General features: G+C 38.0%; 1 protein-coding gene across 2 annotated transcripts in view; it reads left to right on the forward strand.

Annotated features, from left to right (window-relative positions):
* The window catches only part of LOC126401629 (glycerol kinase-like), a 19,869-nt gene that overhangs the window by 3,283 nt on the left and 4,440 nt on the right, over positions 1-12,146 (forward strand). Inside the window, exons 2-19 of one of the 2 annotated variants that reach the window (XM_050062970.1) lie at positions 1,082-1,155; positions 1,414-1,520; positions 1,617-1,694; positions 1,843-1,922; positions 2,255-2,392; positions 2,492-2,601; positions 4,629-4,695; positions 4,943-4,960; positions 6,751-6,786; positions 6,909-6,976; positions 7,092-7,134; positions 8,053-8,133; positions 8,237-8,315; positions 8,594-8,690; positions 8,768-8,852; positions 9,019-9,139; positions 10,162-10,305; positions 10,408-10,494. In XM_050062970.1, the coding sequence (XP_049918927.1) occupies positions 1,082-1,155; positions 1,414-1,520; positions 1,617-1,694; positions 1,843-1,922; positions 2,255-2,392; positions 2,492-2,601; positions 4,629-4,695; positions 4,943-4,960; positions 6,751-6,786; positions 6,909-6,976; positions 7,092-7,134; positions 8,053-8,133; positions 8,237-8,315; positions 8,594-8,690; positions 8,768-8,852; positions 9,019-9,139; positions 10,162-10,305; positions 10,408-10,494 (1,513 nt within the window). The remainder of the gene's footprint in view (positions 1-1,081; positions 1,156-1,413; positions 1,521-1,616; positions 1,695-1,842; positions 1,923-2,254; positions 2,393-2,491; positions 2,602-4,628; positions 4,696-4,942; positions 4,961-6,750; positions 6,787-6,908; positions 6,977-7,091; positions 7,135-8,052; positions 8,134-8,236; positions 8,316-8,593; positions 8,691-8,767; positions 8,853-9,018; positions 9,140-10,161; positions 10,306-10,407; positions 10,495-12,146) is intronic. The other variant, XM_050062971.1, reaches the window with a different exon arrangement.

Consider the following 12,146-nt stretch of genomic DNA (forward strand, 5'->3'; position numbering starts at 1 on the left):
TATATATATATATATATATACATATATATATATATATATGTATATATATATATATATATATATATATATATAGAGAGAGAGAGAGAGAGAGAGAGAGAGAGATCACAGGGTACATTTTTTTGAATCTGAATTGCTGAATCTCACTCCGAGTTACTGTTGTTGTTTACAAGCTAAAGAAATGACAGATCATTTTTGTTTAGCTTTTATTGAATATTTGAGGGCAAACTGTATGGGTATTGGATAAGTGGATAAAGTGATAATAATGGAATTACTTTTAACTTAATTGAAGAACGAAAGTGTCTTTTGTTTTTGTTTTCTAACTCATGGACCAGATGGGCCAGTTGTTTTGATTTACCTACCAGGTGTGGCTGATAGTTGAGAGCCAAGAGTTTTTAATTGGCATGAGTCATCTCAAACCGCAGGAGAAGTCAAACAAAACACATGGCCACAGATCTCTAGACTTCACCTTAAAATATGGGGTGAACTTTGTAGATGGAAAGGTTCCAATTTGAGTTTTTAAATCACAGTTTATTAGATGTTATTATCCTAATGTTTAAAACAGAAACTCTGACTTCTCATTTGAGTTTAGTAAATGCCACTTGACATGTGCAGAGGTATTTTTGGCTGTGATAATTGTGCTGTGAGGAGGTGATACTAGACTGGTTATGCAGAGTTACACTAACAGTGTGTGCAAAAAGTTGCCACAAAACTGCAGAGTGAAAACACTGCAGTAGAAAATGAAGTATCCCATTACTTTGTTTAAATAACTGTACAGTTTGTATGCACAATTATTGAAGATGTGTCTTAAAATACACCACATGAGGCATGTTCTTCCTGGTGCCAGAGGTCGTGAATCAACTAACCACTGTTCAATTTATACTTGAAAGGCCTGCAGTCTAGAAAACAGGTTTAGGATTCAAAGGTTGGATTCCTTACCTACTGGGGAAATTAATAAATCCAGGATACATCACCAAAAAGGAGGCTTTTAGCAGAGTTAGACTGGCTGCATGCTCTGTCATCTTCTTCTGGATGAATAAAGAATAAAGTGATGTGTTGTTGACTTTATTTTCTCTCTTTGAAGGTGTTTAATTCAAAAACTGCAGAGCTCCTCAGCCATCATCAGGTGGAAATCAAACAGAGCTTCCCCAAAGAAGGGTAAGACACATCCAATACAGCTCCTAAAAGATGCACACACAGTGGGTCTCATTCATGAAATGTTAGTCAGTCTGTGAGTGATCTGCACATAAAAAACCTTGGTGCAGATTCTGTTACGAAAACTAACTACGAAACTGCGAAAAGATTGGAGCTAACATATTCATGAATGCTGAAATACAAATTCGTTCTGCTCATGTTTCATGAATGAGACAAAATGTGTAGATCTTAATTGTTGTGGTTCTTCGTCCTAATTTTCAGATGGGTGGAGGAAGACCCCAAAGAAATCCTGCAGTCGGTGTACGAGTGCATGGAGCGGACGTGTGAAAAACTCACCCAGCTCAACATAGACATCTCGAACATTAAAGGTATTCACACATGGGGCTTTAGGCTGCCATCTGCTCTCCTGAAGCAGGTTTTATTTATGTTGAAGAGGTGTTAACATGTTGGTTGAATCCGTCTAGCTATTGGAGTGACCAACCAAAGAGAGACCACACTTGTTTGGGACAAAGAGACGGGGGAGCCCCTCTACAATGCAATCGGTAAAGTTGTTGTGTTTCCTTCATTATTTATACTTCATTTTCATTTATCCTTGTACAGATTTGACATGGTTTACACGTGTATGTAGACACAATGAAACAGCAGATAGAGTTGTTGTAATTGACTGATCTTTGGTCCCTGTTTGTACAGTTTGGCTGGACCTGCGGACTCAGTCAACAGTTGAACGTCTAATTAACAAGACCCCAGGAAGGAATAAGAACCACTTAAAGGTGAGCTCCTTCTGTTCTCTGTTGCATCATGACCTGCACACCTAGCAGGTTTTTATTGCTCGTCGTATTGCATGTTTTTTATTTAAGCAATATTGCACCAGAGGGTAATGCGTACGTACCTCGACGTTAAAGCACACCCTCGATTGTAATATTGTGATTATACAGCTATTACCAAGAAACTAAAATTCTTAATCAAAATGTATTCATGTTTAGGGACAGTTAGGTCTCAAAATAAAAAACTTTCAGAAAAAACATCCCGGGGGCTCACTACATCGGAAACCTATCAATATGCTTGCATTAATGGAGCTGATTATGTCATTGTCATCCTACAGCATAAAACGGGGCTCCCAATCAGCACTTACTTTAGCGCAGTGAAACTACGCTGGCTGATGGACAACGTGGACGAGGTCCACGAAGCCGTTGTGTCTCACCGCGCCATGTTCGGCACTGTGGACTCCTGGCTCATTTGGGTGAGTAACAGTTTGTATGCAGAAGTAGTGACAATCTGGAGCTGACGGAGTTGGTGAAAAACTGACTTTTTGTGTGCGTTTTTGATTGCTGTCTGACAGTGTTTGACAGGAGGCAAGACAGGCGGAGTCCACTGCACAGATGTGACCAACGCCAGCAGAACCATGCTGTTTAACATTCACACTATGGACTGGGACCCAGAGCTTTGCAAGTATGACAGCTGTCTTTTGTTGGCCTTTAATTCCACTGTGCTGCCTGCCCTGCTTAAAGCCCAGTTCAGACCAAAGATTCATAACGATGCAGCTACTTGGAATGAGCTGTTCTGCAACATTCTGAAAACCTGCCGGTTCTCACCAATGCAGCTAAATGTGAGGGTGTATCATCTCTATGATAACAACTCTCTGTACTTCAGTTCTGATTTCCAGCTTTTCAGTCTTATCTTGTGGCTGAATATAATTTTTCGCTTCTAAAATATTAATGAGGATAGTGATAGTGAGATACTGGCTACAGTTGCATTTGTAGTAGTGATGAAACAGTGAAAACAGAAACAAAACGAGCATTAGATTGACTGTATTCATAATAAATATATGCATTTGAAGCATTTTAAAGTAAAAATAGACAAGTTTTTGCTTAAAATTATTATGAAGTAAATGCTGATTGCTCTTTGTAGGGGCTATAGAATAATAACACCATCTGCGTTTAGACAGGTTCCCTATAAAGTGCTGCAGGTTTGACGTTTTGTTTTTTTTTGTAAGTCAACCCAGAAGTTAGCATCCCCCTGGTTCCTTTGACAAAACTCCAACAGGATTGTTCCATTGGATTTTGAATTATTACAGAAATTAGGCTCTGTTGCAAACAAAAGTTTATTGTACTTCAGGGTGTCCGCGGGGTCTTTAAAAGTTAATAAATCAACTGTCTGAAAATTAAGGCCCTTAAAAAGTATTAAAAAGTCTTAATCGCGATTTTATGAAGTATTAAATTTTCTTGGCATTCAAGCTTTGACAAAAAGTATCCATGAATGTATAATTTATTTTCCTCCTCGCGACTATTACAAACAACGATGTGTAGGTAGGCACACTCAGACTGCCACTTGGGGCCGTGCGCGTACCTGTGCGACAGGCCCAATATCAGAAATCACAATTTGCCTCACAGGGCTTTACAGCATACAACATCCCTCTGTCCTTTGGACCCTCACAGCGGATAAGGAAAAACTCCCCAAAAAAACCCTTTAATGGGAAAAAAAACGGTAGAAACCTCAGGAAGAGCAACTGAGGAGGGATCCCTCTTCCAGGACGACAGACGTGCAATAGATGTCGCAGACAGAGAGAGAGAGAGAGAGAGAGAGAGAGAGAGAGAGAGAGAGAGATAGATATGCAGGACAGACGGTAATGACAGTAGCTTACATCAACATTAAGTAGTATATATTAATATCTGGCAGTATACATGTGTGACAATAATCATATGTGTATAATAACAGTAGAAGTATGACTAATGACTAATGATGGCAGCATCTGGCAGGACCACGGCAGCAGCACAACCACACACGTCACACTATCCAGGCACCGCTGCAATACGAGTCAACCTGAGAGACAGTGGAGCACAAAGGCTCCAGAGAAGAAGCCGAGTTAGTGACATCCAGAATGGCCGAGTTAGCAAGATGCAGTAATAGAATACGAGAGAGAGAGAAGGAGAGAAGGTGCCCGGTGCATCACGCAACAGCGCACTTCCAGGCGCCAAACAGAGGAGCAAAAGACAATAAAAAATCCATCTCATCTTATTTGAGTTCTGTTGTATGTTTGTGCTCCATAGATTTAATTCAAACTACAACTTTTTAGTAAGTTAAAGATGCGTTGCTGCTAACGACAGCTTGAAGTGGCGATGAGGTCTTAAGGTTTTTTTGGAAGGTCTTAAAAAAGTCTTAGAAAGGTATTGAAATTAACCTCAGGATTTCTGCATATACCCTGTACTGACACATCTTGTTCTCCAACTTCATTTTTATGATTTTTTTAAGCATACTGCAATCAGCAGAAGTAAAAAGCCAATGTAAGGCTATGAAAGAACTACATCAAAGTCCAACAATAGTGGTGATGCTTGGAAATACCATTTTAAACTGAATAATTTCAGAATATCTTTTTATCGCATCATATAATGTTTAGTTTACAGATAAATCATCCAAATAAATAAAACGCATGGAAGGCAGAATTGGCTTAATTATTCATTTCCTCTTATTCCTTTCAGGTATTTTGGTATTCCCATGGAGATTTTGCCCCGAGTGAGGAGTTCCTCAGAAATCTACGGTCTCATGGTAAGCATGCATAAATATAACATCTAGTCTATTTACAATTTCACTACAATGACTGTATATATTAACTGCGTATCCTAATGATTTCATTGTGTCTGGTGTTGTGTTGAAAGAGTGGAATGTCTCCTGCAACAGGCCACTAATAAGATAATAGTTTGTTGTTTGTTCTAAGTGCATGACGGTTGAGAAATCCTTTTAGGCATTTTTGTTTTTTGTGTGTGTGCCATTGTCTCTCTTCTCTCACTGGTAGAAAATATGTTCTAGCCGGGTAAGTAATACTCGCCATCACTTTTTTCCTCATCATGCAAAGTAACCTGTCCTGCTTCTCAGTGGCCAAAGTGAATACGCCATCACACAGTGCATTTCCAAGATTCACATGGGGGCTAACCAGCTGTGTGTCACATTACCGAAATTAGACATTTAACACATTTTTACAGGCATTTAGGAGCAAATAGTCAAACTGAAGCTCATCACTCACTGCTGCTTGGTTGTAACTAACTCATAACTAACATAGTACATTTGCTGTTGTATATATTTGCCACTGATCTCCCTTTATCCCACAACGTGCCCAAAATGTATTTGTATTAGAATAATTATTACCTTTGGCAAAATAAATTCAAAATGTTACCTCGTCTGTTAAAGGTGCTGTTTTTAGTGCACACTAATCTGTGTGAAACATTTGATATAAATCAGAGTCAAGCAGATTTGTAGTTCTAGCTTTGATGTGATATTTGTCTTTTTGTCTTTCTCGTCTGGACTATTAACTATTTAAATTAATGTTAGGAATATGTTCTTATTAACATTAAATCACATCTGAATCAGAAATACTTTGTTGGTCCTTGAAGTCGTGTTGTCACAATACTGGAATTTATAACTCTGATACAATACCTTGAAAAAAAAGTTATTCAATACTTTCTTTTTCTGCCACAGGAAAAAAAATGTTACTGAGGTTATACATTTTAAATGTTTTATTAAAAGATAATTATAACAACTTAACTCAAATTTACTAATAAAGCACATTAAAAAACAACTCACGTCAACCAAAGGGCTGTACAAAAGAAATAAATCCCTAAAAACACATACACGAGAGGCGACATAACTGTCAGGTACACAGCTCATATATTCAGAGACACACGCAGGTACTGGCAGGTACACACAGAAACTTAATTCCAGATGAATGCTTATGTTGCTCTGTGTCTTCTGGATGTTTCAGTGGCTAATAATGATTGTTGTCAATCACAGACATTAGTGTGTCAAAGACTACATTTACCAGCCTTTGTTCAGTGTTTTTGGACACCGCCAACACGCACACAAACATGAGGGCATACATGTACGCTCTATTGGAAATGTACTGGATGCTCCCCGTCCCCCATTGCTTGTGTTGTGGCATGCCACTCAGCTGGTTGTTATGGACGCCCACTGCACCATTATCCTCCGCAACGTTCCCAAATCTCTTCACTCTTAGGCACAGTTTTATTTAACTTACTCTGTCTACAGACAGCTAACGGACACATAGACGGCCTCACGTGTAGGAGTGAAGACATTTCAGTGTAAACAGGTTCATACTTGCCCTTAATTTCCCCTCACTGTTACAGTTTGCTTCATGTAATAAACTGTGGTAGAATTAAAATCCGTATATTTGTGTTATTTGGCTTCATGTAGTCAAATAACAAGTGATTCCCTTCTGTTTTCAGTGTCCGTTGTCAGGTCAAGTAGCTCATAGTGATTAATAATCAAGATGTTTTTACATTGATGACTGATTAAATTGGCAATTTCTGTTGAATAATTGCTATTGATTTGATATTTTCGCTACAAATATGTGTATATAAGTTAATGGTTATCAGTCTTTATATATTTAATTTAATTCTAAAAAGAAAAAGCAGATTATTAATTCATTGATATTTAATGCATTTGATATCCTACAGGCCAAAATACTGTTACAACCAAAAATACAATAAATTGCAGAAGAAACAAAACACTTTCAAGGTTTTTTTTATGTGACTTAAATATTAAAACACCAGTTTACTTATTAAACAAGATTATCTTTTCTCTCAACAGAAATCTGGAGCTCTCTCAGGTATCCCCATTTCAGGGGTATGTTTCTCTCTATTTTTGCTCTCCAACATTGTCTCCACGTACTTTATAATATTGCTGTATAGTATTTCATGAATTTGCAATAGCACCACCTTATTGATTTATGTGTTATTTAAAATCAGTGTCTTGGAGATCAGTCGGCAGCGCTGGTTGGACAGATGTGTTTTCAGGACGGGCAGGCGAAAAATACGTAAGTAGCTTTGGGTTTTTTAGATTTGTAGTTTTTTTATGTACTTCTCTTCAAATGTATGGCTTCGTCTTTGGTAGAAATGAAACTACAAGTTTGATTTTATTATGCGTTTCAGGTATGGAACTGGCTGCTTTCTCCTGCGAAACACAGGACCTAAGGTACAATACTCAAGATGTGTACTTAAATAGTGAGATCCCTGCTCTCTGTGGAGGATGGAAAATGACTTATATCTATAGATAAATGCATACATAAATGTATAAATAAATACAAAAATAAATAAGAAAATAAGTAAATAAATACAGAAGAAAAAAATAAATACAAAAATTAACAAAAGAATTAAAAAAAAATACAGAAATAAATACATAGATAAATAAATGCTTAAAAAATAAATAAATACAGCAATAATAAAGTAAATACAGAAATAAAATAAAAATACAGAAAACAATAAAAAATGCATAAATATATACAGAAATAAATAAATGCATAAATTAATATTTAAGTAAATACAGGGGCATGTAAATAATACAGAAATATAAAATAAAAGAATAAAAAATTACTGAAATACATAAATACATAAGTAAATAAATACAGAAGCAACATTTTTTTACACAAAAAGAAACAATACAATAATTTATAAAATAAATACAGGAATAATGAAATAAATAAGTAGAGAAATAAAAATAAATACAGAAAAAATAAAAGAATAAACAATTGTTGAAATAAATACAGAAATATAAAATGAATACAGACATAAATAAATGCATATATAAATGCTGACATAATTAAATAAAATAATAAATAAATAAATAAATGTATGGAAAAAAGTATGGAAATAAATAAATTGAGCAACGTTTATATATTATGCATGTATCTGTTTATGTATTTATTTATTTATTCTGTTATGTTTATTTATGCATTTCTTTATTCCTGTATTTGTTTATACATTTATTTATTTATGTTTTAAAGTATACATTTATTTATTTTCCTATTTATATATACATTTGTTTATTTATTGATTGATACATAAGCAAAGCGCAAATAGCACTTGTTGCATTTTTCATGTTTCTGTTTTGCAGCCTGTCATGTCCGACCACGGTCTTCTGACCACTGTGGCATACAAACTTGGTCGGGACAAACCTGCCTGCTATGCACTAGAGGTATAGTATCTTAAACACCTGTCATTTCTTTCATGATACACTGTATTATAATCACTTTGTGCTTTAATCTCAACGCTGATTTTTTTCTGGTATTTGTTGCCAGGGCTCTGTGGCCATTGCAGGAGCTGTGGTTCGTTGGCTGCAGGACAATCTCGGGATCATCGGGTCGTCTGAGGAGCTCGGTATGTGCTTCTGCAGACAAATCAGATGTGACAAGCAACATAATCATGACTGTGATGTCATTTAATGTAAATCTAATTATCTATAAAGGGACAGTAAATGCAAGCAATAAAAGACGCTGAAACTCTTAGACAGTTATATCCCCAAAACTGGTCTGATGTTTCCTTCCATATTACTTTGATGTTTATATTAAGAGAAATACAGGTAGTGATGTAATGTGATTTACTTTATGGTGTACCCTTTTTTACTCCTTTCCCTTCATGTTTCTGTCTCATTGTAGAGAAGTTGGCTGCATCAGTCGGTACATCCTACGGTTGTTATTTTGTTCCTGCATTTTCCGGTCTTTATGCACCTTACTGGGAGCCCAGTGCAAGAGGGTAAGACCAATAACTAACAACAACAAAATCAAAAACAAGTCTTACTCTGATTAATTTAAGCTTTCTCTGTGTCACAGGATCATTTGTGGGTTAACGCAGTTTACTAATAAGAGTCATGTGGCGTTTGCTGCATTGGAAGCTGTGTGTTTCCAGACACGGGAGGTGAGTGCTCTCGTCTTCTAAGTGGCAATTTATTAAAAAACTGTCCCTACCAACAGACATAATACTAAGTTTGGGCTGAAAAACATTTCTAATGTCATAAAAAAGTTATTTGTTTGGATATTTATTCAATAAGATGTGTAATAATTCGGATATTTTTTTAATGCAGATACTTGATGCCATGAATCAGGACAGCGGCATTCCACTAACTCAGCTCCAGGTGGACGGAGGAATGACGTCAAACAGGCTGCTGATGCAGCTGCAGGCAGACATTCTTTGTATTCCTGTTGGTAAGATATCACAGAGTCACAAGGGATGAGTGTGATGCCAAAGGGAAACTGGTGATGATTTTTTTTCCATGCTCATGACGAAAAGTCCTTATCTAGCCAACACTCTGTTGTATCAAACTGTTAGGGTGCTTCACTGTTCTCTGCTGGCATTATGTGGAATAAATGACAACAAGTTGAATAACATGGAGACCCAGAACATGCTGAAGGGATTACATATCTCGTATCGCCTGGGAACACCTTGGGGTCTCTCAGAAGGAGCTGGAAAGCGTTGCTGGCGGGAGGGACGTCTGGGGTACTTTGCTTGGCCTGCTGCCCCCGTGACCTAGGCCCAAATAAGCGGATGAAAATGGATGGATGGACATGAAATTTTTTTTTAAAGATATTAGCGATGAGAACATGCCACAGTTTCCTCCATAATTTGCATAAGAGGGCATTTTTTTAAGACAAAAATGGGAGAACTGCTGCGCCCAAGTCATAGGTTTAGAAAAAAACATCATGGTTTGGCTTGACAATCATACAGGAAGCGAACACTGACCTCCCTGGTGAAAGTCCAAGGTTTGTTGGACCCATCCACCTCCCCTCCCGACTATCAGAACTTCCAGTTGCTTATATTACATTAGCATTAACATTAGCAGCAGTGTATCATACTGTTGTGACAGGTGCCATCCGACTACGTTATGAACTGACGCCATCTGTCCGCTTATCATACGTACAGCTGACCTGGACATATTGTAACAAAGGTTCTGTCCAACTGTTACACACTGACGCCACCCAGCAGTGTAGCATAGCGGCGCAAAAGGTGGCTTTTGGTCATTGAACATATGTAAACACAACAGTCAATACTGAGGTCAGGAAAATTATGTCATGCCTGTGTATCGCACCACAAGTAGATAATATAATTATCATAATGGGCCTACTCATTGGGTTGTTGATTTCCCTAAAGGAATTAACAAGTATTGCTACATGATTGTTATTCATATTGTTGTTGTTACCTGTAATGATTGTACTGATTGTTATTCCAGTGAAGCCGTCCATGCCTGAGACCACAGCTCTCGGTGCTGCGATGGCAGCAGGAGCAGCCGAGGGTGTGAGTGTGTGGAGTCTGAGCCCAGAGGACCTGAGTGAAGTCACCTCCGAGAAGTTCGAGCCTCAGATCAACCCTGAAGGTACAGACAGGAAGCTGATGCGGCCGTCTTTAACCACCTAGCAAAGTAAATGTCTTCAGTAGCTGCTGTTTCAAAAGTAAAGGTGTTTCTGTGTGTTTGCAGAGAGCGAGTTTCGGTACGCTCGGTGGAAGAAGGCGGTTCAGAAATCCATGAACTGGGAGACGACAGAGCCTGCTGGTAATGGAAACGGTAGGCACATTCAGAATTGTTATTCCTACGATCTTCTGTAGTCGCACACTGACATTTTTACGTGTAGCCAGCCTTATTGTAGACCACAGTATTTTACAGCTGTACTGAAAAGTTTGAAGCTTTGTTCATAATGTTGACACTCCAATTCTAAATCAAAATTTGAATGCTTTGCAGCTTTTTTTGTTGTATCATACTTGTGACATGTTTGAGGCTTAAAGGATAAGTTCGGTATCCTTTAACCTGGACCCTATTTTCCCATGTTTTCTGTTTTGGTGACTAATGGGAGCAACAATTTTTGAAACTAGTCCAGTGTTGAGTGAGACTGCTGCAGCTGGCAGTGGTGAAACAGGTGATATTTAACCACTCACCGTCAATTATCATCCATTAAAATTGCTTGTTTTGTCACTGACAGGCTCAGATTGTTATTTAAGTGTCTCACAACATTATGGAACGGATCCCTACAGAGATAAACCTTTTTGTTAAAGAGTAAGATCCTTTTTGTTTAACCAGAAACAGCTCCGAAATCACCATCGCCAAACCCACCAGACTCTGTTTAAATAAACAGTAATTTTATCATCGTAAAACACACTGCATTCAGAGTCGATGCTAGTAAAATAAAGCTCACAAAATTCATCTTGGTTTGTCTCTCCACTGTTCCAACAATCACCAGCTCTGGTTTGGTTAGATGTGAAAACATGCTGGATTTATACACGCTAAAATTACTGTTCATTTAAATGGAGTCTGGTTGGTTTGGGTATGGGGATTTCAGGGCTGTTTCTGGTTAAACAAAAAGGGTCTTACTCTTTTAACAAAAGGTCCGTCTCTGTGGGGACACTTAAGCGTCTTTTACACTGCCTGTTTAAGACGGGAATATCGTCCTATTATGCCACCTTGTCCTTCTGTATAAAGGGCACAATCGTGTAACGGGGACAGAGTTGTTTCACTTTTAAGCTGGCAGTAGAGGTACCAACAGTGCTGTAACAATGTCTGTAAAAGGGACAGTCAGCAAGACAGGATCATGGACAGGACAGGTGTAACGTTTTGACCTGTCAGTGTGTCACCACTGGGGATTTAAAAAGTAGCTGATAGCAGCTAGCAGCAACTGAAAGAGAAATAGCGACTGAAAATGTCTGCAAATTGGGAAAACAGTGAGGTATGGGAGCTCCTTACCCTCCAAGCAGAGGACGAGATCAGGACAGAGACGGTTACTGTTAAGAAAGTGCTGCTGAAGTGTATATGTCACACTAGAGGCCTACACTGTTGTGTTACCCGTCATGCTAGTCACGCCTCTTATGCCTCTTATGCCTCTGGGATGCCGACATGCTGTCTAAAATCTAATAGTCGATCAAACATTAGTCGACCAGAAAAACAAAACAAAACAAAAAAATAAATAAGTGAATGTTAAACTCTATTAGGAGCTACAACGTCAAAATAAACCAAAACCTATATGACTGGACCATGTGGGAATTTAATTTGAAAGGACAGACACAGGAAGTGGCCACGCTCAGCGGTCAGACAGGAGTCAGGTTAATTTACAGTCCTGGTACCGGTTATTCCACAGGCTAGTTAATAACATGTCGGGCAGGAAATCCAAAGTGTGGGATCATTTTGAGAAGGTGAAGGACAAACCCAAGGTGATATGTTAACTCATC

The sequence above is a fragment of the Epinephelus moara genome, chromosome 15 (assembly GCF_006386435.1).
Source record: "Epinephelus moara isolate mb chromosome 15, YSFRI_EMoa_1.0, whole genome shotgun sequence".
In the NCBI taxonomy this organism is placed as follows: Eukaryota; Metazoa; Chordata; class Actinopteri; order Perciformes; family Serranidae; genus Epinephelus; species Epinephelus moara.